At 36.6% G+C, this 25,763-nt stretch overlaps 1 protein-coding gene and 1 pseudogene across 10 annotated transcripts in view; both read left to right on the forward strand.

Moving 5' to 3' along the window:
• TBC1D5 (TBC1 domain family member 5) overlaps positions 1-25,763 on the forward strand; it is a 528,942-nt gene that overhangs the window by 310,271 nt on the left and 192,908 nt on the right. For all 10 annotated transcript variants that reach the window (XM_081826016.1, XM_081825991.1, XM_081826055.1 and 7 more), the window contains 5 exons: positions 9,013-9,115; positions 16,329-16,421; positions 17,653-17,699; positions 17,793-17,862; positions 23,865-24,037. In XM_081826016.1, the coding sequence (XP_081682142.1) occupies positions 9,013-9,115; positions 16,329-16,421; positions 17,653-17,699; positions 17,793-17,862; positions 23,865-24,037 (486 nt within the window). The remainder of the gene's footprint in view (positions 1-9,012; positions 9,116-16,328; positions 16,422-17,652; positions 17,700-17,792; positions 17,863-23,864; positions 24,038-25,763) is intronic.
• LOC102734878 (POU domain, class 5, transcription factor 1 pseudogene) lies at positions 3,039-4,323 on the forward strand (annotated as a pseudogene).

Raw genomic sequence — 25,763 nt, forward strand, 5'->3', positions numbered from 1 at the left:
CTTCTATCTAGCTGGATGGAAAAATGTGTATGGGGCCCAACTGAAGTGGAGGTGGGGGTTGCATTTTGTGGTCATACATCACTTCCACTCTCATTTCATTGGCTAACACTCGGTCACATGTTACAGCTCACTGAGAAAGAAGCTGAGAAATTAAATCCAGCTGTGTGCCTGCAGAGACGAGAAAGCAGATTTGGTTGAATAGGGAGAGTGGTGAAATCATCAACCAAAACAGGGAGCACAAGAAGAAAAAGTATGCCTGCTTTCATTCTGTATGAAATTGCTTCTCTTGACGGTTTTTCCTTGATTTTCCACTTTTTCTCTGATAAAACAATAAACCAGAAGAAGGTATTATCATTATTTTGGTGTTTAATAGTATTCTAGGGAGTTTCCATCAGCTCATTTTATATTTTGGATGAATACTTGTTTTGAAATTCTGTTTTTGAAGTACGGGCATAACATCAGTTATTGTTCCTTCAAGTCCTTGTGTGCTTCTCTGTCCTACTGCATGATTATAAACCTTCACCAAGGGCTTTATTTTTCCCCCTGGGGCATCTTATTGAATACTTGCATCTTCAGTTATTCATCTGGGCCCAATGCTTTGTCTGTTTTAATACTTTTAATTACCTAATTATGTACTATAATGCAGTGACAAAGCCCTTTATCATTTCACTCTTTTCTTAACCCTTTTTTTGCTTAGGAATTTTTTTTTTTTTTTCTTTTTGGTCTCTTTGTTGTCTGAGGAACTCTTCCTTATAGATGGCCCAGAAATTTGCCTGGCTTCTCTTTATTGTCTGTCTGTATTATGACAGACCATTGCCCTGTTGAATATCTTTCCATTTAACTTACATCAGGCACCTGGTTCCGGGCTTTTGGGGCTCTAAAGTTGTTGTGTGGTTGTTCTCCATCCCTCTTCCTGATTCATTCCCATATACTGCAGTCATGTGGGAAGATACCCAAAAGGCACATAGGATAGTCTGGTTGTTGTAAACTATTTTTGTGACGGAATTAGTGGCCATTCTGTCATTCATTTAGATGTCCACAACAAGTATCCATGAACAAATGTAATGGTAGTCAACAAGATTTCTCAGAATTATGCTGACCTTACTTCAGGATAAGTAAAAATTGATGAAGGGAAATTTTTTTATTATAGATGTGTTTTAGACAATGAAGGAAGATAAAATGATAGAATTAGAGTTTTACTATTTACAGCCTCTAATGAATTAATAGATCTAAGTAATGATCATCAATGGTTGCTAGCATCATAAAAATAAATAAGCTAATATACGCATCCTGATGGAAGTACACAATACCAACTGTGTAACGGTTATCTATTGCTGCATTGTAAACTACCCCAAAGCATAAAACAACAGCATTTATTTTCTTAATGAATGTACAACCTGGGCAGGACTGAGCTGGACAGTTTCTTTCTGTTCCACATGGTGTTGGCCAAGCCTGCTTGAAGGGTAAGGGCTGGAATCATGTGAAGGCTTGTTCGCTCCCATGTCTGGCTGTGGAACTTGGCTCTCGGTGGAGACCTTCTCTGCAGCTGTGACTAGAACACCTCCATATGGCCCCCCGGTGTAGCTACTTGACTTCTTAGCAGCATGGTATCTGAGTTCTAAGGATGTGTCCAGACAGAGAGCCAGACAGAAGTTGTGTCACAACCTCACTTTGTGGGAAACTAGTCACTAAGACCAGCACGCATTCAGATGGAGAGGAGTTAGGCTCCTCCACCTTTTCACAGGAGAAGCGGTCAAAGAATTTGTAAATGTGTGCTAAAAACATCATACCACCCATGAAGAATTCTGTTGAAAATTGAATTTGAATTTGATGAAGTCTCTAGACCTCACTACCAGTTTATAAGATATATAGGTGGAGGAATGTGTTAAGTAACAAAATAGAGGAACAATAAGAAAAATTCAGAATGTGGGAAGTTTCAACGCAATAAATAACCTGGCTTCTTTAACAAGTATGTTGCAGAGAGAGAGAGACAGAGACAAGGAGGAGAAAAGAGAGGGGAAGAATAAATCTGAAGAGATATATCAACGGGGCGCCTGGGTGGCTCAGTTGGTTAAGCGACTGCCTTCGGCTCAGGTCATGATCCTGGAGTCCCTGGATCGAGTCCCGCATCGGGCTCCCTGCTCAGCGGGGAGCCTGCTTCTCCCTCTAGCCCTCCCCCCTCTCATGTACTCTCTCTCTCAAATAAATAAATAAATCTTTAAAAAAAAAAAAAAGAGATATATCAACGAATTGTAGTGTATGGACATTTCTTGGATCTTGAACAAACTGAAAAAAATTAGGGAAATTTGCACATTGCCTGGATATTTGATTTAATTAATGGATTATTTTATTAGTAGTGTTAGAATGGTTATGTTACATGGTTATGTTTTTAGAGTCCTTTTAGAGATACGTACTACAATATTTATAGATGTGACATCTCAGATTTGTTTCAAAATGCAGAATTGAGGGAGGAATATATATGAAACAAGAACTGAAATGGGAGTGAAATTGGGTGATGGATCTGTTGAGTCTGCTACTGTCTATTCTTTAGAAATGTTTGAGTTTTCCATAAAGAAAGTTTTTTTTTTTTTAAGTCTTATAATGAAAACTATAATGCCTATGAATTTTGGGTTATTGCAAGATGCAGAACAAAACTCAGACCCCAGAGTTTTATGTCTCTCGGTATTAATTTACAATATGTAAAATTTGTCTGATTATAAGTTCCTTCATACATCTTGAGAGAGGAACTGCTGTATTTTAAATACCGATCAGTTAAGTTAGAACTGAAATACTACTTTTTTTTCCCATCAAGAAAAATCTTAGAGTCTCTTGGAGAGCCCTCATCTTTCCAGTTCCCTGGTTTGGGGTGCCCCTCTTCCCCATGGCAAGACACCTGGCTTCTAACACCATGCTGGGAGGGCCAGAGCCCTGCTGGGTTGACCCTCGGACCTTGCTGAGCTTCCAAGCCCCTCCTGGCAGGTCAAGAATTGGGCCGGAGGGGGCGCCTGGGTGGCTCAGTCGTTAAACATCTGCCTTCGGCTCAGGTCATGATCCCAGGGTCCTGGGATCGAGTCCCACATTGGGCTCCCTGTTCGGCGGGAAGCCTGCTTCTCCCTCTCCCACTCCCCCTGCTTGTGTCCCCTCTCTCTCTGTCTCTCTCTCTCTGTCAAATAAATAAATAAAATCTTAAAAAAAAAAAAAAAAGAATTGGGCCGGAGGTTGGGACAGGCACGGAGGTGTGGGGGGATTCCCTGTGCCCACCCCACCCCAACCCTCAGTATGAGTTCTGCAGGGGAATGGCGTACTGTGGACCTCAGGTTGGAGTGGGGCTAGTGCCCCAAGGCGTCCTGAAAACTTCTCAGGTGGAGGGTGAGTGGGGAGCTGGGGTGGAGAGCAACTCCGAGGTGGCCTCCCCCTAGCCCTGCACTGCCCCACCTGGGACTGTGAAGCTGGAAAAGGAGAAACTGGAGCAAACCCCCAAGGAATCCTGGGACGTCAAAGCTCTGCAGAAAGACCTGGAACAATTGGCCAAGCTTTTGGAGCAGAAGAGGATCACCCTGGAATATACTCAGGCAGATGTGGGACTCACCTGGGGGGGTTCTCTTTGGGAAGGTGTTTAGCCAAACGACCATCTGTCATTTTGAGGCTCTGCAGCTCAGTTTCAGTAATGTGTAAGTTGCGGCCCCTGCTGCCCAAGTGGGTATAGGAAGCTGACAACAGTGAAAATCAACAGGAGATAAGCAAAACGGAGACCCTTGTGCAGGCCTGAAAGAGAAAGCAAATGAGTCTGGAGAAGCCAGCGAGAGACAACCAGGAGGACCTGGGCCTGCAGTGCCTGAAACCTGCCATGTAGCCAGTCAGCCACGTTGCCCAGCAGCTCGGCCTCAAGGATGTGGTCCGAGTGTGGTTCTGCACTGGTTGCCAGAAGGACAAATGATCAAGCAGTGACTATTTGCAAGGAGAGGATTTTGAGTCCCCTTTCTCAGGGGCACCAGTGTACTTTACTCTGGCACCAGGGCCCCCTTTTCGTACCCCAGGCTATAGAGGCCCTCTCTTCACTCAGTCCCTTCCCCTGATGGTGAGGCCTTTCCCTCTGTGTCTGTCACCACTCTGGGATCTCCTATGCATTCAAACCGAGGTGCCTTCCCTTCCCAGGAATGGGGGGCAGAGAGAGGGGGAGGGCTAGGGAAAGAGAACCTGAGGTTTGTACAAGGACTCTGTAATTAAGTTCTTTATTCACTGAGAACAGATTTGGGAACACAAAGGGTGTGGGGGCAGGGAGTTTGGGGGGAAGGTACACTTCAAGGATGCTCTTGTTTTTAATTCCCACATCACTCATCACTTTGTTCTTAAATAAAGAAGTCTAGGATACGTAAATAAATAAATAGAAGAAAAAGAAAAATCTAAACTGTATTGTCTAAATTTCATCATAGAGTACTTTAATATTAGTTTCTCTTTGGTTTTTATCTATGTCAGAGTTTCAGTCTCACTCATTTACCATTTTCATCTTCTGGCCAAATGCAGAAATTACTTCTCTTGGAGTTCCATTTTCTGATAATAACAAAATTTATCTTCAGGCCCATTTGGTGTGAATTTTGTTCCCTTTTATTTGCCTATCAAATATTTGGTTTGAATTAATCATAAACTTAACACAGTTTTAACTCAAGTTTTTTTCTCTACCTCATCTTTACAGAAGTTACTACCATTTCTTTCTTTTTAATGGAACTGTGGAGTCACTATTGATTTTCAAAATCTTAACAATTGTTGAAGCCAGCTTGGATCTGTATTCTGTGATTTTCATTATTGTTTCAAAAGTAAATATGCCCCATGGTGTTCAAATTACTTTACCTATCCTGAAGCAGCACCAGATGGCATGGGGTAAAAAACAAAAACAAAAACAAAAAAAAAAAAACATAGACGTGTAATGGATGGCAGGGAAGCTATTTTGAAACTTAAAACGTATCATTAAAAACTGATTATTACTGGGGGGCCTGGGTGGCTCAGTCAGTTGAGCATCGGACTCTTGGTTTCAACTTAGGTCGTGATCTTGGTGTCATGGGATTGGGCCCCAGGTCAGGCCCCTCATGGGGCTCTGCGCTCCGCATGGAATCTCCTTGTCCCTCTCCCTCTGCTCCTCCCCCTTTCCCTCCCACCTCTTTCTCAAGTAGGTAAATAAACAAAATCTTCTTTAAAAACCCAAACTGATTATTACTATTCCTAGAAAAACTACTCACTGTACTTTTCTCCCTTATTTCTGATTCCTATACATGGTATGTCTTCTGGTTTGAAGCCTAACAATAAAACAATCAAGTATTTATTGTGGGAAATATGTTATTTTTCAGGTTTATTCATCAACCTTATGACCTAGGTACCTCTTGGTAACTCTGAACTCATGGAATTTTACCTAAATGTGTATGTCTGACTGAGTTATAATTGATGAGTGAAGCAGTTGGAGAGTACTGCTGCCCTAACTACCCAGATATGTGGGGGCAGGTATTCATCTCTGTGCTTCAGAATCCTTACCTGTGACGTTCTGACTTAGACTGGATAATCTCCAAAGACTTCTTCAGCTTAAAACTCTGAGTGTAAATTCTTTTTCCAACTTCTTAAATAGCATAAACTTTTATATCTTTTAAAAAACTTTTCTATATCTTTCTACCTTACTTATTTGATGCTGTGAAACCATCAGAATTTAGAGAGCAAGTCATACTTTTCTAAAAAAGAGTGTATCGTGAAACTTCATAAATTGGCACTTTAGGGTTGTAGAGTTGTAGATAGTGTGCTGTTGCGTAGATATGCTGTGTCTGCCTAATACACATTTTTGGTTGATTGGGTATTTGCTAAAAGTGGGTAATTTAAATTATCTACCTGTAATTTAATTCTTGTAGCTCTCTTGTTTTTAATCTTGCAAGTGGTTAGTATGCATTTAAATGAAACTATGAATTGGTATGTAATATAATTTACATTTTTAGTAGTTAGGTATTAAACTCTTACTATATAGTTCATGGGTATTTGTTACAAAGTGGATGTTGCAGTTTTTAGTACTTTCTTGCATAATCAGTTCAGATTGCATCAGCTACACAAAATTTGGTTGTGCCGGTGTGCATGGAAAATTTCCAAAGAATAGTTAATGGAGGGGATGTGCAAAATCAATTAAGTCATGTGATCTATATTATGGGGTAGGAAGCCTACTTAAAGACATGGCTAGGATGGTAACTAGACTTGTGGTGATCATTTTGCAGTGTATACAAATATCGTATCATCATGTTTTACACCTGAAACTAATATAATGTTGTATGTCAATTATACCTCAATTAAAAAAAAAGACAAGGCTAGATTTAAGTCATCTAATGAGGAAGAAGGAGAAACAATTTCACTTCTCAGAAGGATTAATCTATTTTTACCTTAGTGACTAAGTTTTCCCAAGAAATTTCTCTAGCAATTTAACTCCTTACCTGCTTTCATCCTGATTACTTTAGTTTGGGATATTTGACTTTCTAAGGGCTTTATCAACTTTCTGTTGTCTCAGAGAAGTCATTTAAAAAGTGGTTTTGTTTCTTTTCCTACTTCAGTGCATTTGACATCTTTCTGGAACACTTTTGGCTTCTATGATATAATATTCTTGCTCTGAATCTACTTCCAGGTTAATTTTCTCTTCTTTAAGAGCTAAGGTCACTTATGCCTAGTCACACTCCCTTGCCTGAATAGAGACTGTCGGGAGGGGTCATCAAATTAAGATTCATGCAGAGATGTGAGGTCATCATGCTCAGATCCATGGGTTGTTTATTACTGGCATCCAAAAAAGAGGTCTCCTTTCTGCTGGGGACCAAACCAAATATATGTGTTTGGGGACAATTACACATCCAAGGGAATTTCAAGCAAAAGTCACATGAACAGATGAAGATAAAACAGGCTTTATTATAAAAATTAGGACCAGAAATGAGATGCTTCACAAACCACTAGCATAGTTAACCCAGAACCCAGCCTGAACTGGGAAGAAAGTTATAACTCTCACAGGGAGCCAGAGAAGGATCAGAATGAAGCATAAAACAGCTAAAGTCTCTAGAACAAGGCAGTTAGCCATTACAATATGAAGTAAAATAGCCATTTTTGCTCTTTAAAAGACTCATTAAGGAGTATTTTTCTGTTTTGATAATGCCCTGTCCTTCCATGCTTTAGGTACTCTTCCTCTTAAACCTCTCTCATATCCACTTATTTTCTAGTTCCAAAGCCACCTAATTCACTTCTTTATCCCCTAAAGTACCAATACTCAAAGACTAATAATGACCTCTGTTCCTACACATTTACTGCTTGCCAGGCCCTGTTCTTGGTGCTTTAACATGGTCTCATCTTTTTTTTTTTTTTTAAGAATTTATGTATTTATTTGAGAGAGAGAGAGCATGAGCAGGAGCAGAGGGAGAAGCAGGCTCCCCACTGAGCAGGGAGCCGGACGTGGGACTCGATCCCAGGACCCTGAGATCATGACCTGAGCCGAAAGCAGACGCTTAACCGACTGAGCCACCCGGGTGCCCCTAACATGATCACATCTTGTTCACAAGATCAGTATTATTATCTCCACTTAATAGATGAGGCCGTTAAGCAATCACTTAAGATTGTATAGCTAGTAATTATGCAACATGAATTTGAACGCAGGCTTTCTTAGGTTTGTGATTTTTTTCCACTTCACTTCATTATAATGCCCTCTTGTTCCTTCCTGTAATCTCTCCTCTTTCAAGGCTTATTCCCACTTAGAGTTACTTAAATATTATTTTCTTTGTTACTTACCTATTCAAAAATGTAGAATCACTTGGTTATTTTTTCTTCATTTGTAGATTCAGCAATTCAGAGCTATTTCCAGACCTGCCCCACCTTTCCTCCTGTGTCGTCATCCTGCTCTCAAGTGGCAGTACTTCATGGAAGAACGTTCCTTTCTCATTACTGATTGCCGTACTGTGCTGTACACCTGGAGTACTCATTACCTTCTGTGCCTTCATCTTTCCTTCTAATTTGGTTATCTTTACCACTGACATTCCATCTTCCTCCTCTCCTAAAAATTCTTGTTCAAACCTTTGTGATTGAACCTATTTGACTGTTAACTTCTAGGTGACATTCCTTCTTCCCTTATATATTCATTGTGTATTAGATTGCTGTGTATTTGGATTGTTACGATTGTATATTGTTTCATTAGAAACAACTATGTAGGGGCACCTCAGTGGCTTAGTCAGTTAAGCGTCTGCCTTCAGCTTGGGTCATGATCTCAGGGTCCAGGGATCGAGCCCCACGTTGGGCTCCCTGCTCAGCGGGGAGCCTGCTTCTCCCTCTCCCTCTGTCATTTCCCCCCTTGTGCTCTCTGGCTCTCTCTATCTCCTCTGTCAAATAAAAATAAATCTTTAAAAAAATTAAAAAAAAAACTATGTAAGCTTCTTTCAAGTGGATACTGTGCCCTTTTTCTATTTCACATTACCTCAAAGCACCTGGTAGAATTTTTGATCCAGAGATCATTTAAGCAATACTGACTAACTTGTTCCGTTTGAAGTCTACATTTTAATCAGACAAAACTAACAGTGTGGTCATGTATAATAATTTAAGTCCTGGTACTGGCATTAAAAAAATGATAATGATTTCTTCAAAAAGCTGGTGCATCCAAAATTACATTCTAGCCCTAAAACCAAATGGGCTAAAACAAAGTAATCCTGAACCCTAATTATATAGGCTATGATTCATTTTGCTTAAGAACTGTGGTATCCACCATGTGAGGACTTTAAGCATGTGGAGACATTTAAAATATTTAGGTGTTGAAAGGTATCATTTCCCTCTGTGATAGAATAATTCCCTTTTCTCACCCTTTTTCCTTAACCTATTAGTCCCACCAGTGGCATAAGCTAGCTGCATGGCAAATACACACTTGTACTAATACCTAAAGTAGCCTTTGGCGCTTCTTAAACATGAGAGATTGAGGGTAATTCTTGGAATTCTGCTAGTCAGTTTTAATCCTGTGTTTTCTTTCTTTAGGTTTCCTGAAATGCAGTTTTTCCAACAAGAAAATGTGAGAAAAATTCTTACAGATGTTCTTTTCTGTTATGCTAGAGAAAACGAGCAGTTGCTTTATAAACAGGTAATGAAAATATCGTACAGGTGGCATCCATTGACTCAAAATTTTCTATACAGCTTGACAAATGATAGAGCAATAATATAGCCTTTATTGTATCCAAAGTTGTATCATAATAGTAAAGCAATCAAAGAGCTGCTTGTCAGCTGCATGGTGAGAAAAGTAAGCTCATTGAAGCACATATGCTTCTTCCTTATTATAAGACATTCCACCAAATTGTCTTCTATAAGGCGTTCAATCTTTTCTTTCAACTTTTGGGAGTTTGTTTATAAACAGCATCGTTGAAGCCAATCTAGTAATAAAACTTTTCGGAGTTGTATGTATAAATGTTTCTAAATACAGCATTTTAAAATATGTGACATGCCATGTAAAAAATAATCAGGTGTCCTTCTACTCTTTAAGATTTACTGGTAATATAACTTAAAAAGTTCCTCTAAATTTTTTGAAATTTATGATATTCTTTGTTATCCAGATATTCATCCCATTACTAAAGGAAAGAAGATGAAGATTGCTGGATTATGTTTTGCTCTCATTGAAATGTAAATTATTTATTTAATATATAAAGAAGATCTAGGTTTCTACTTAAGCTTATGGTGTTCCAATAAAAATACAAAAGTTGGATATTTTTATGTATTTCTCAAAATGAATAGTAAGTGGGAATTCAAACCAAATTAATAAATTCTCTGACAATCAAAAGTTACGATGTATGTCCAACCAGTAACCACCTAACTTCAATGTAATATACAGAAAACACCTGTATGGCTAGAGCAATGTAGATTTTTTTTTTTTAAGTTTATTTATTTAAGTAATCTGTATACCCAGCATGGGGCTCGAACTCAGAACCCCGGGATCAAGAGTCACACCCCTTCTGACTGAGCCACCCAGGCCCTCCTTAGAACAATGTATTTAATTTGAAATATACTTGATCAGTTTAAAGATAATATACCACTGATGAATCACTGAACTCTACCTCTGAAACTAATAATATACTATATGTTAATTAATTGAATTTAAATAAAATAAAAAAATAAAGATAATAAACCAAGTCATATTCCAGTTGTCCTAAATAACATATTTGTTATTATATACATAAAATACCCAAGGGAACTAATTTTATCTTACTTTTAGTATTACTAATACGCCTTCATATTAATTACATGGTGATAATCACCTTTTAGAATGGAAGATGGAAAAAATATATCCCATTCATAATGGCAACCAAAACTTTAAAATGTCTTGAAATAAGCATAACAATATAGGTGCAGAAACTATGTGAAGAAAACTATAAATGTTCTTGAAGGATGTAAAGCAAGAGTTAAATAAACAGAAAAGTGATAGTATGTAGATGGGAAGGCATTAAATAAAAATTTTACTTCTTCCCAAATTAATATATAAATGTATTATCATTCCAGTGATAATCTAAGAGAGAGATGCACTTTTTAAAAACTGGACATGGTCATTTTAAATTTGGTGCCAAAAAGCTTTACCGTAATTTTAATGGAGAGAATACAGCTTAGTGGTTAAGAGAACTGGGTCTAGTCCTATATCTGTTATTTAAATATCATCTCAAACATTTACTAGCTACATAATCCTAGACAATTTACTTAAATTTTCTAAGTCTTAGTTTTATTGGCAGTAAGATGAAGGCAATAATAGTACTGACTTTGTAGAATTAAAAACACATAGTGATCACTAAGGGTTCTTGTTGGTATTTATGGTGGTTATTACTATTATTATCATTATTAAATATGTTAGAGTTGCTACAGAATGTAGTGGAAAGGGAGAATGGCAAAGGGAAATATGAAAACTTCTGTAAGTAGTCTGTGATCAAGCTAGTATGACATTAGTGTGGGAATCAACATAGATCAGTGGAACAAACTAAGAACAGGTCCAGTTATATATAAATTCTTAATATGATAAGATAGGATATTTTCATTTAATGGGAAAAGGATATTGATTTGCCATGTTTGACTTTCCATTTAGAAAAAAGATTAAAGTATACCTTTATTGGAGAATAAACTCCAGGTGGCATAAAGATATAAATATGAAAACTAAAATTTTAAGATTTATTTATTAGAGAGAGAGAGAGCATGAGAGGGGGGAAGGGCAGAGGGAGAAGCAGACTCCCCGCCGAGCAAGGAGCCTGATGTGGGACTCGATCCCGGGACTCCAGGATCATGACCTGAGCCGAAGGCAGTCGCTTAACCAACTGAGCCACCCAGGCGCCCAAAAACTAAAATTTTTAAATGGAATACTGGAAAAAATTTAGGAGAGTTTTTTATAATTTCAGGGTTGGAAAGACCTTTCCAAGCAAGATAGGCTCTCCAGAAGTCAGATACAAAGTTCAAAGACCAAAAACAAACCGAAAAGGAGACTGGGAGAAAATAAGTATCAGTGTAGGACTTTTGGAAGCAAATAACAGAAAATCCCATTCAGAATGACTTAAACTCGAAGGAGGTTATTAACACACTTTGCAAGAAGTCTAGGGGCAAAATGGTTCTGCAGCATTAGTTAGTTCAGTAGTTCAGACTCCTTTCTGTTTTTCTCTTCTCTCCTCATTGTGTTGGCTTCTGTCATCAAGCTTATCTCTTCATTGTGCCCTTTCTTCTTCTCAATATTTGAAAATACCTCACAGTAAAAGATTTGATGATAGCAAACCAAGTCAGAATAAAATTATCCCAAGTTATACATTTGTTTCCCATTTTTCTTTAGAGAAAGAAAAAAGTCGATTAAGGAAGTGTTATAATAATGGAAACAGGAACAAAAACATGATAACTGCAGTCAAACATTTGTGATGTATGTGGGCCACTGCATTTCTAAGGAAGACTAGACAAGAATAGGGAAGGTCAGATTCTTGATAATTTAGACAAAGTCAATCAACTACTGTATAAGAAAGTATCATTAATTTACTCTTGGGAGTCCCTTAATAAGACTTAATTACTCCCTCTACATGTTTAAAATCCTATAGATTATTTACATAGAAATAATACCTTGCTAAAGAAGGACTGAATATTTAGCCAGATCAAATTTAAGAAAAAAACCTTGAGTTTCATCACAAGCTGTTAAAGCTATTATTTTGTACTAGGTGACACCCCGTTTAACATCGACCATATTGTTAATAGTTATGGGATTTTATTGAATTAATGAGACTGTTATCATGTAGTAGAATGTCTTGCTGAGTTAATTGAAACTGCAGAGATTATATAAATGGTATTAATGAACTTTGACTGCCTGATGCCTCAGCTTTAATAAAGACTGCTTGGTGGGCTAAATGAACACAGGCAGATAAAAGAACAGGTTCAATTTTGTGAGCCTACAGGCTGTTGATGAAGAAAACTTCGTTACCTTTATTTTCAACTGGCATGAGTTTGGAGTGCAGTGACTACTAACGATCCAGCAGGGATAAAGGCTTTAAGCAAGCAGAAATGCTGATGGTATAGATGCAAGCAAAATACACATTTTGGGAACCAATAACTATACTAGCAATCTATTATATTTTATTTTGCTTTGTCGTATTTACAGCATATTGAATTTATGATCATTCTTTCTAAATAGTTCTCCTTTAAAGATGTTTGTACATTTGCCACTTGTAATTATTAATCAGGTTTTACTAGTCTAGAATTAAGAGTAAAACTAACAATCTCTTCCAAGTCTGAGAAAATATCTCTAGTTTAGTTGGAAGTCAACAATGAATTTGTAAAAGGTTGTCTTAATGATATTCAGGGGACTCTTAATTTCCATTACACAAAGAGCACCCTTATTTATTGGTTTGAAATATGATTTGTTATTCTATTTCATTTTTCATATTGTAGTTCAACATTTACCAATATATTGCTATATGGAGAGGTAGGTATTTAATCAGTCAGTGAGTACCTTCTATGTGCTGAGCCTGTAGTAGGAGCTGGATTTTTCTATCAACACATAGACATCACTTATCACAGTTTCTAATTGTATAGTCACTTCTCTGCTCATTTTATTATTGTGTATCTTGCTCTCTAGACTGCAAGCTCCATAATGGTAAGAAACTTGCCCACTTCATTCACTTTTGTGTTCTCAACATTATCATAGATAGTTAATAATTTTTGACATATGAACTTGAAGACGAACTTTGCATGAGCAAGTGGAGAATCTGGAGAGAACAGTATCGCAGAAACTAGAGGGAAGAGAAAATTTAAAGAAGGTGGGAAGGTGCATTTAGGCAAGTACTCATTCTTATTAAACCAGCCATTGGTTAGAAAATACCTTGAGGGGGAAAAGACCCAATCAGAAGATCACCACCACCATCAGCAACAACAAAAACCTAGTAAAAAACTTAACAGTTTACAAACTTTTGGGTTGGAAAATCTGTTGTTCTTTAAAATATCTTCTTCAAGTTAATTTTAATGCAATGCCAGTAAAATTGCAATATTTTGTTTAGCATTTTATTTAAATGATACTGAAGTTTACCTTCTAATTAAATTAAAACAGGCAAGATAACTTTGAGGAAAAGAAAATATGGCAGAATAAAATGTTTTACAGCTCAAGTCATTAAAATAGTAAAGTTCTTGTTAAGAATGTACAAACCAATGGAATACCGGTAAAAGCTGAGAAAAAACAAGCACTAATGATTCAGTGTATGGTAAAGACAGCATCTCAAAACTCTTGGGAGAAGATGGGTTATTCAATAATTAGTTGAACTCTTTTGCAGAAAAAAATACAGATTTATTCTTCAGGACAAAACTAAATACCCGATTGGTAAAGAATTCAAGCTGTAATAAAGAAAAGTATGTACTCATCTAATCTCCATATAAGGAAAGCCTTTTCAGGCATGAAAACAAAACAAGAAACCATGAAGGATGATGTATTGATTTAATAGTTTTAAAGTATAGAGATTCACGATGACATAAGATATCACTATTAAAAGACAAATGATAGGGGCTCCTGGGTGACTCAGTTGGTTGAGCATCTGCCTTTGGCTCAGGTCATGATCCCAGGGTCCTGGGATCGAGCTCCTCATCGGGCTCCCTGCTCAGCGGGGAGCCTGCTTCTCCCTCTGCTGCTCCCCTGCTTGTGCTTTCTCTCTCTCTCTGTCAAATAAATAAAATATTTTTTTAAAAAAAGACAAATGATAAACGTGGGAAAGTGTAACAAAAATGACTACAGGTTAATATCCTGAATTGGTGAAGAACTGTAACAAATTATCAGGAAAAAGGAAACACTTCATTAGGAAAAAATGGGCAATTCATTAAATAATAATAGCCAATAAAATTTTTGTGTCAGTCTCACTAGCATTTCAATAGGGTAAAACAACCATTTGACTATGAAGTTTTATAAGATTTTTTTTTAAGATTTTATTTATTTATTTGACAGAGAGAGACAGTGACAGAGGGAACACGCTTAATGACGGAGCCACCCAGGCACCCCGAAGTTTTATAGGATTTAAAAACAAAACAAAACACTACAAGTTAAGATGTGTGAAGTGGCAATTTTTATGCCCTAAAGTGAGGGAATTCTTTCTGAAGGGTAGCTTAATTGTATATATCAGAAACTTTAACAAATTTCCTTACTCATTCACCCAGAAATTCTACTTCTAGGGACTTTATCCTAAGGAAATCATAGAAACAGGCAAAAAGATTACAAGATATCTACCATAGTTTTTAATTTTTCTTTCTTTCTTTTGGTCAGTCTGTCCATCCTTCCATTTCTTCCTTCCTTTCTCCTTGTTTTTTTTTTTTTCTTTTCTGTAGCTACAGTAATTCTTACATTAAGTAGCTATTACTTTGATGATTAAATTATAGCACGTGGTTTTTAGAATAATTTGAGATTATTCCAGGAGAATAAACACCTCATATGATTTTAAAGCAAACTTAGCACTTAATTCCATTTTTTCTGTGTCTCTACCATGTTCCTTTAAGGGATAGTCAAATAGTTGTCTCAAGGTTTGTTTAGTAAGAAAATGGTTACTTAAAAAGATTGAAGTGGTGTGTGGTAATTTGTCTTAATCACCAGAAAGTTGTTGGTGTGTCATAAATTATTTTGTACAAATCTCAGTAAGTCCTAATTGAAGTCTAGTGATAACTTACAAATAAACTCCGATAGAGTTTACTTTCATATTATTTTGTGATGATCACTAGCTTTTAAGAATGGCATGGTACTTCTAGAATGTACAGAGGGTTGTGTGACTGCCCTTCCCATCATGGGAAGTCTCTACTTCCGCCAGTGAAACTCTCTTTTCTTTGCTTCCATATTTTATTTTTATTTCCTATTAAGGTGGTGTTTTGTCTTATATTTTTTTTTTATAAAAGATCATCCAAAATTATTAAGGAAAAGGAAAATGATAATTTAAGAGGCAGAAAAGATTGTAATCTATATTTAACTTGCTAAAACATGTTTTCGGATGCTTAAGGGGGAAAAATCTTATAGTTAACAAGGCACATTACTAATGTGGAATACCTTATTCTCCACAATAATGAATAAATAATGAATTTTTATAATATCCTTTTAGAGACACCTTAGTAACCAATATACTTTTTTGTTTCTGTGCCTATTCATGTAATCCACAGGTGAGCACCAATATAAGGAAAAAGCAAATACAATTGGTGAATTCACTAAATAAATTGAACAGTAACCTTATAGTTGAAGTAGACAGGAAAAAAAATTATGGTAGTTTTCAGATTAAACATGTTGAAAATCATACTTTGAAAACTTTGTTTGCTGTTATACCTGCTAAAGATTGTTTCTTTTATTATCCAACATTTCCAGCTAGCTGACTTCAGCTTTTCCTAAATCTACAGACATCCTAATTTTGAGCCATTATATAATGAAAACATTGGATGTAATTTCCTTAGGTCTACAGTTCTTAGTTGCCCTTCTTACTGCAGATCTTTACACTGCAGCTCATGATTATAATTTGCATAAATGAAATTCATATTTATGAGTACAGATCGTGAAGCAACTGACAGGTGCAAGGTTGTCTACCATGCCAATTTATTGTTTGTTGTGTCATTTAAAAGAGAACTGCTCTCCATGTTTTAAAGAAGAATTTGTGCTATGGTTGAATTGGAATCAAATTCTAAAAGTAAATAAAATCTCATTTTGTAGCTTTTCATTTTATGCATTTCAATGAAATATGTAAATGGTGGTGAGGATCAGTTGAAGAAGCATTTAACTAAGCCTATTCTGTCCACTGGTGGACTCTCAACATCCATCCCCTCTCATTTCTCTTGCTCTTATGTTTCAGGGAATGCACGAGCTGTTAGCGCCTATAGTCTTTATCCTCCACTGTGACCACCAAGCTTTTCTTCATGCCAGTGAGTCTGCCCAACCAAGGCAAGTTTTTATTTGAGCTCTTTCTGTTTTTTCAGCCTTGCTTCAATCATTTTAACCTCAGAATCTTTTACATTGAAGGTACTTTTGTAAATTGTAAACATTTGGTTGTGTTTCATGTGGCTGATTGTTAATTCTACTTAATAGTTTTAGTCCTGGTTCAGCTGTGGTACAAATTTGGAATCATAAATGTCTTTGCAAATCTTAGATCTGTGCCAAAGGAAGATATATAACTAATGGATCAAGTAGAGCAAATTTTTGTTATGATGGCAAAGTGCTAATGATTGGTAATATTCATATATATAATCCTCTCATGACCCATTCTTTCACTATAGGCTGCATGAGAACCTTGTCTGTGAGATCCTTTCTCCCCACCAGGTTTCAGTGAGTTCAGGTCATAAATAGGAGACCAGTACCCCAAAGGACCCCAGTCTGTAAATAAAGAAAAATGACTTGTCATGTTTTTGAGATACATTAATTTATTCTTCACAGCAAGTAACTTTAGTATTTCCTAGCTTCTTTTGAATTTCTCTAATTATACTGAGTCTGTGCATCTGACTAGAGTAACCGTATCTTAATTACCTTTTCTTCAGTTATTCTAAAGTATGGTAAGGGTGAAGTTAGTCTTGGGATCCTGTTTTCATGCCAGTTTTATCTTTTTAAAAGCATGTGTATACAATATACTTCACAGGAAAGTATAGATGTTTGAAAATTGCTTTTAAATAAGTTGGACATGCTGTTTTAGCAGTTTCAAGCCAGTGAAGGTGAAAGCAACACTAAAATAGATTTGAAAGAGGTACTGTCACTAATTAATGGATGTTAAATATAATAAAAACAGAAGCCACTGAAAGAAAATAATGTTCTGATAGGATATATTTGACTCGTAAGTATTTTGTTTTGTTTTGTTTTGGAAAACAAGTGATAGATTGTGGAGTAATCAATTTATTCTAGATCAGGCACATTCAAGGAATCTATTGTCACATTTTGTAGTTGTTATTTGGAGTAATTAGATAGTTACTTCTTTCTGGTATAGACAAGGCACCTAATTTGATTTTGATCTTTATAGAAAGGATTTCATTTGTTAATGGAATTGCTTTTTTTATTTAGAAAGGATGATTTTTTTTTCATTTGCACACTATATGAAAGTTGGCTTATGAGTATAGAATAAGGCAACTTCTGCATCCCCTTCAACTAAAAAATGATACATTTTGATTATTTGTATTGCTTTTTTAAGTGAGGAAATGAAAACTCTCTTGAACCCCAAGTATCTGGAACATGATGCCTAGTAAGTACAAAAGTTCTGTTATTTTAATTTTTTATGCCATTTCTACTTCAATGAGGGTTTAACATTAGCACTGTATTATTTTCTAATTTTTAGTGCGATGTTCTCACAACTTATGGAAACTGCTGAACCTTGGTTTTCTACTTTTGAGCATGATGGTCAAAAGGCAAGTGTTATAGTACAGATCTTTTCAATATATTTGAGGGAACAAATGATTTCAGTAAGTAGCAACGTCTAATCAGAGAATCAAAGCCATTATTATTACTATAAAAAAAACAAAAATCTAAAAATCTATGGAATAAGATTGAATTGGGGATCTAAACCATATTGCTAATAATATTGGCAGAAATATAAAGGTAAAATTAAAAATTTCATGTAAATAGAAATTTTATTTTATATGTATATTATCCATGCAATAGAACTTCTTACTTGAAAAATTATTATAAATTTTGAATGACAAGTAACATTTATCTGCTTGATCTATTGTTACACAAGTGAGTTGATAGACATTTTGTTACTGAAGCGCCTAGACAAACTGTGTGAAATAGGCTGTCTTATTTTTACTAATACATCACTGTTGAATTTACACATTTAGCTTCAATACCTTCATTTATCATTTACTCTTTTATTCTTTTTAACTATAATTTTTATTATGTGTTATAACCAATATACCATAACATTGACCTTTAAAGTGTACAATTTAGGGGCGCCTGGGTGGCTCACTCATTAAGCGTCCACCTTCGGTTCTGGTTGTGATCCTGGGGTCCTGGGATTGAGCCCTGCATCGGGCTCCCTGATCAGCAGGAAGCCTGCTTCTCCCTCTCCCACTCCCCCTGCTTGTGTTCCTTCTCTCGCTGTCTTTCTCTGTCAAATAAATAAAATCTTTAAAAAAAAAAGTAAAAAAGTGTACAATTTAGTAGTTTTTAGTATACTCACAAGAGTGTGCGAATGTCCCTAATATCTGATTTGAAAATATTTTCTTCACCCCAAAAGGAAATCCCATACCCATTAACAGTCACTCTGCATTCCCTCCGTTTCCCAGAGTCTCTGGCATCACTAATGTACTTCCACTTTCTATGAACTTGCCTATTCTGGACATTCCATATAAAATGGAACCATTTAATATGTGGCCTTCTGTGATTGACTCCTTTCACTTAGCATAACGTTTTTAGTGTTCATTCCTGTTGTAGCATGCATCAGTACTTCACTCCTTTTCATGGCCAAATAATATTTCACCATGTGGATATACTACATTTTGTTTATCCATACATCAGTTGATGGACATTTGGGTTCTTTCACTTTTTGGTTATTAAGAATAATGAGGCTGTGAACATTTGTGTACAAACTTTGTGTCTACATATGTTTTCAATGCTCTTGGCATTTCTCTAGGAGTAGAATTGCTGAGTTAACTGACATCTTAAACAAACATATATGCTAACTTAGAGATCATTATGGTGTTTTCATTGTTATTACACAATATTGGAAGAATATTAGAAAAAATGTCAATTATTCTGGCAAGGGATGTCATTAAGAGTTTTTGGTATATATATATAATATATATGTATATATATAATATATATATTTTTTCTATATGATTAATTCATTTTATATTGATATAATTGATTGCATTCTGGTTAGAAACCATATATTATTCTGTCACTTTATTCCATCTCTTAAAAAAATGAAATGGATAACTAATGCTTTTTATGCCTTTGGTCTAGATCAGGGCAGACTACTGCCTGCAGGCCAATTTGGCCTGCCATCTGTTTTTATACAGCTTGGGAGTTAAGCATGGCTTTTACATTATTAAATGGCTGAAAAGCTATCAAAAGAAGAATAATATTTTGTGGCATATGAAAATTATATGGAATTCAGATTTCCATGTTCATAAAAAAGTTTTATTGGGAAATAGCCATGTCTGTTTGTTTCCTTACTGTCTATCGCTGCTTGCTCATTACAGTGGCTCATTACAAATTTGAGTAGTTGCAACACAGACGGTATGACCTATAAAGCCTAAAATATTTACTATCTGGCCTTTACAGAGAAAATTTGCTGATCTTCAGCCTAGGTGATAAATTCTTTCTTTATTAATATATCAACATGTTACATTCTCTAAGGGTTGTTAGAGGTGAAACTTGTAAGCATATTTGATGAACTACCATGTTTTAGAACAATTACTTTATATTTGTTCTTGGCAGGAGATTTGATGAAGTCATAGGCTTATGTGAAAATCAAAATTTTGAGCAGAAAGTATTTGAATACATTTAAATAAAAGCATCATGACCTCTTTATGCAGTGGTCATTTTGTATTTTATAACTGACTCACAGTATCTGCAAAAGTGAATGATAAAAATGTGAGCATTACCACTTTTCAGTTTTACCCATTCATGTTGATATCACTGAATCAAGTTCATGAAAATGGCTAAGACAACACGAAGAAGGATATTTATTCATTTTATCAAGAAAAAACACATAGATGCAACCTCTGAACATTTATGTTACTTGTATATATCAATGAATAATATATTCCTGAAAAGCGTATCTAGTGAATCCCTCTTTCATTGTCCCCTTTTTATTCTATGCCTTGATTCTATCACCTTTTTTAAAAGAAGTTTGAGAAATTAATATACTACTGTCTTTCAGTTCTTCTAGTTCCCTTGACAATTCAGTTCTATCACTGTGCATGTTGCCTCGGCCAGCAGACATACTTTCCATAATGAGACTCTCTTGATGAAGAAAGCAGTGTGTTGCTTTACATAGTGGTGTAGAATTATCTCGCTGAATCCTTGTAACAGTTTGTGGACTGGCACTGACCTGTAGAGCACATTTTGAGTACCACTTAATAAATGGTTAAAAAGATTGCTAGTTTTGTTGGAGCTTGTAGCCATCCCATATGATTATATTTGTTAAATGCAAATAGCATTTTTATGGTGATAAATCTTTAAGATAAGGAATATCTTATATTAACTAAAATTTTCTCTTTTGGTTTCACTGTTAGATAAGCTGTTTACCATTTAAATGATCATGAGCATTACTTGTGAGTTTCTTAAATTTAAGAAATTTTGTTGTAAGTATTCTGAGCACAGGGGAAATCTTTTCAAACTACATATTTAAGTCTGTAGTTCTTAAGCTACACATGAGTCTCTCTTCAGTATTTGATAAATGGACCATATAGGCTGTTGATTTAGTGACAACTCATTCTCTTCAACCTGGAAATTGATTACATTATTTCTTAAGTTAAACCTTTGTTAACAGGTTAATTTAGGATCAGTTCTCTCCAAAGCCAGTGATTGTATCTTTATAGAAGTGTGTTTATTCAAGACCCTTAGAAGATGACTAGGTGTAGTGATCTGTTTCCCACGTGGTTGTTAGAAACCCTACCTGACCTCAGTGCCTTCATCCCACACAATATGGTATTCAGCCACACAAGGTTCTTCAGTAAAGAAAAACTACATGATTAAAATAAGCAAAAAGTTGAGTTGTTCATTTTTAAAGGAAAGTTGGCTTCAGCGTAAACAGTATCTCTTGAATGTGAATGGTATCCTAAAATTAACATGAATTCCCTCCCAATTATTTCAATTTAATATCAGTAGGAAAAAAATTGAGCAAGAATTAAGATTTTTTAAAAATTATAGCATCCTGTCATTTGAAGAGAATACTTGATATTATAAAATCAGAAAATGGTATCTTGGTTGTACTGTTTTTATAATAAACTACCACAACATAGAGGTATCTTTTTCTCCTATCTATACAAATTAGCAGAAACTACTTGAGCCATAAAAATCAGTATGGTCTTACATCCCTCAGACCTACAGATGCTGGTGCAGACACTGTAGGAAGTACTAAAGACTATATTTCTTTTTAAGACTTGAAATGATCCTGGCAAGACAGATGGAACCTCTTCCAGGAAGTTTTTCCTAATGCTAACACATGCCCCTCATCTCCTCTTTCTTTCTACCAGCCTGATTAGTCACTGCTCTTATGTGGATTTCTACATTTTTTTCTGCATAATCTTCCCCTCCAGACTACAAGGGCAAGAGCTTTACCTTCTTTATTTTTTTTTTTTTAAAGATTTTGTTTATTTGAGAGAGAGAATGAGAGAGAGAGAGAAAGCATGAGAGGGTCAGAGGGAGAAGCAGACTCCCTGCTGAGCAGGGAGCCTGATTTGGGACTCGATCCCGGGACTCCAGAATCATGACCTGAGCGGAAGGCAGTTGCTTAACCAACTGAGCCACCCAAGTGCCCGAGCTTTACCTTCTTTATTTTGTCCCCATGAATGTGGTCCAGTGATGATAAGATGATGTTCCTTTTAGAGATCTCATGGTTTAGGAACCAAAGAAGTAGAAACAGATACTGTAGAGGTAAAGAAGAAGATGAAATAGGACCTGACGCTTGAGCCAAATCTTTATGAACACTGGGGAGCTCCTCTGTGGAAACACTGGGGAGGGGATATTTCAGGTAAAAGAATGGCATCCCCAGGATCTCTGGAAGCACAGTGAGAGTAGAGGCTGACCAGATAATGAAGGCCTTATAGACCTGGCTCAAGAATTTGTCTTTTGTTTTTGTTTTTGTTTTTCCTGAGGAGGGCAACTGGGCGTAATTTAATACCTGTTTTAGATGGATCACCAGGCATTTCGGAAGCTAGATTTAAAAGCAGACTGAATTAAGGGCAGTGAGACCAGTTAGGAGGAAAGAAATGATTAGGACCCCAAATCAGGTTATAACAGTAGAGCTGTAGGAGAGGAGACATAGTAAGAGTCTCCTGAGTGGTTCTGAGGAGCTAAAATTGGCAAAGTGGGTGTTCTTATTGGAGGATGGGTTAAGGTAGGCATGGGGAAATAATGAACATGTTTTTGAGCAGAAGATGATAGCTCAGTAGTGGGCCTGCTGAATTAGAGACCCTTTTGTAACCTAAGATTCCTTACCAACATATAAATGTATGGGAGAGAACCCAAGAAGGTTCTAGGTTATGAATACAGATTTGGAAGTCTTTGGAAAATGGGCATTGTTGTATGAGTATGATCACTCAGGGAATCACATGCAAGTAGAGAATTAAACTAGGACCAGACCTGTATGAAAAAGCAGCATTTGCAAAGCAGAAACAAAAATTTGAGCTAGAGAAGTAGAGTGAGGGAGTGGCAGGCAGTCATAAGAGAATGATGCTATAAATCTCAAGATTGGAGAGAGGTAGAAATTGAGGACTCAACATAAGAAAGGTTAGACATAGGGACACCTGAGTTTCTCAGTCAGTTAAGCGTCTGCCTTCGGCTCAGGTCATGATCTTGGGGTCCTGGGATGGAGTCACTGGTTGAGCTCCTTGCTCAGCAGGGAGCCTGCTTCTGTCTGCCTGCCACTCCCCCTGCTTGTGCTCAGTCTCTCCCTCTCTCTCTCTGACAAGTAAAAAAATAAAATCTTGAAAAAAAAGAAAGGTTAGACATCATATATTAGGGGAAAACATCAGACTTGAGAGGGTGGTTGAAGTTTACATGAAAGCATTACAAGCAGTACAGATATATCTTTCTTAATGTGAGATTTGGAAGGGGAAGAAGGAAAGTTGTAGTTGGCCTACATAGATTTTTTTTATTATTATTATTCAGCTGTACTTTTGATCTGGAGAGTTTAAAAATCTTCCTACTCAGCTATTTAATTTGATCAAAGGACAGTTAGAAAATATCATATCCTCTTTTCTAATACTAGTTTCCTTTATTTCCTAACTTTTTTATAGTTTGGAGAGCTCAAAGTAAAACATTTTTCATTTACTGTTTTTCATGTTTAAGTTTTATGCCACAAGAAATATGTTGGCATCAGAGTATTCCATTTAGGTCCTATGGCTGATTAGACAAACTAACTATACACAAGTAGACTAGCAGCTACCACTACCTGTAGTGAAAAATTATCTTGAAATACTCCATGTCACCAGAGAAACTGGTCAAGGGAATACAAGTAGGAAATATTTTAGAAGGCATTTCCTGGCCTTTATTTGATGAGCATAATCATCTGTATGATGATCAGCATATGATTCTACATTTAAGCATGTGTCATGAGATGATTAAAGTAGTTATTGGTTCTTATTTTCGCTCCCATTGATAAATACATTGAAGAATGATGTCCATATATTTGTTCATTTCATATTGAAATAACACATGCTCCATTTTTTTCTCTTTTTAGGGGAAAGAAACACTGATGACTCCCATTCCCTTTGCTAGACCACAGGATTTAGGGCCAACAATTGCTATTGTTACTAAAGTCAACCAGATCCAGGATCATCTACTGAAGAAGCATGATATTGAGCTTTATATGCACTTGAACAGACTAGAAATCGCACCACAGATATATGGGCTGTAAGTACTAAAGTTTAAGTTTCAGCTACATCTAATTATGACTTAATGGTGGTTTCTGTATATCTCAGATCCACAGAGGGAAGACCAGAACTGTTCCAGCTCCATTTCATTTCATATGACTTTTGTGTCTTATGTGCCAGGCTCTGTGTTATTACTTTCACATGTGATATTTCATCCAATACTCACACCAGTCCTGTTAATTGAGTGTTGTACGGGGGGAAGAAACTAAGGCTAACACTGCGTTTAGACATATTAAATAGTGAAATCTTAATTTGGATTCAGGAAGGATTGGCTCCATAATCTGCAGAGCCCAGTGCAAAATAAAACTGAATGTCCCTGTAAAAAAAAAAAAAAAAAAAAAAATAGCAAGAATTTCAAGATGACAGCAGCAGATCATTAAGCCAAGCATTCTAAGAAGTACAGGGTGACACAGATCATACACACATGAAGCTAGCCCCAAACCTAAACAAACCTATACGATATCCATGTGCTTTCCATTTTATTGGGAAGTGCTTCCTAAAAGATAAATGTTCCTCACAGTAAACATAATATGGTAATCATCTTCAGCCAATAACTTCTCCAACATACTATAGCAGAAGAATAGGGAGCCATTCCTCAGATATGTGTGTGTGTTTGTATGTATATTTATTCAGTGGCTTACTTTATAAGGTGGGTAGGAAAATTAGAAAGATTGCAGTTTTTTTTTCTATGTTATATTAATCACCATACATTACATCATTAGTTTTTGATGTGGTGTTCTGATTCATTGTTTGCGTATAACACCCGGTGCTCCATGCAGTACGTGCCGTCTTTAATACCCATCACCAGGCTAAACCATCCCCCCACCACCCTCCCCTATAAAACCCTCAGTTTGTTTCTCAGAGTCCATAGTCCCTCATGGTTCCTCTCCCCCTCCAATTTCCCCCCTTTCATTCTTCCCTTCCTGCTACCTTCTTTTTTTTTTTTTTTTTTTAACATATAATGTATTATTTGTTTCAGAAGTACAGGTCTGCGATTCAACAGTCTTACACAACGCACAGTGCTCACCACAGCACACACCCTCCCCAGTGTCCATCACCCAGCCACCCCTCCTCTCCCACCCTCCACCACTCCAGCAACCCTCAGTTTGCTTCCCGAGATCAAGAATTCCGACTTATTACGCTCAGCATAATACCCTCCAGTTCCATCCACATCGTGGCAAATGGCAAGATTGCTTTCCTTTTGATGGCTGCATAATATTCCATTGTATATATATACCACCTCTTCTTTATCCATTCATATGTTGATGGTCATCTTGGCTCTTTCCACAGTTTTGCTATGGTGGACATCGCTGCTACAAACATCGGGGTGCACGTACCCCTTCGGATCCCTACATTTGTATCTTTGGGGTAAATACCCAGTAGTGTAATTGCTGGATCGTATGGTAGCTCTATTTTCAACTTTTTGAGGAACCTCCATACTGTTTTCCAGAGTGGCTGCACCAGCTTGCATTCCCATCAACAGTGTAGGAGGGTTCCCCTTTCTCTGTATCCCCGCCAAATATGTCGTTTCCTGACTTGTTAATTTTAGCCATTCTGACTGGTGTGAGGTGGTATCTCACTGAGGTTTTGATTTGGATTTCCCTGATGCCGAGTGATGTGGAGCACTTTTTCATGTGTCTGTTGGCCATTTGGTTGTCTTCTTTGGACAAATGTCTGTTCATGTCTTCTTCCCACTTCTTGATTGG

This window comes from Leptonychotes weddellii, chromosome 1 (genome assembly GCF_054177405.1).
Source record: "Leptonychotes weddellii isolate Sample4059 chromosome 1, ASM5417740v2, whole genome shotgun sequence".
NCBI classification, from domain to species: Eukaryota; Metazoa; Chordata; class Mammalia; order Carnivora; family Phocidae; genus Leptonychotes; species Leptonychotes weddellii.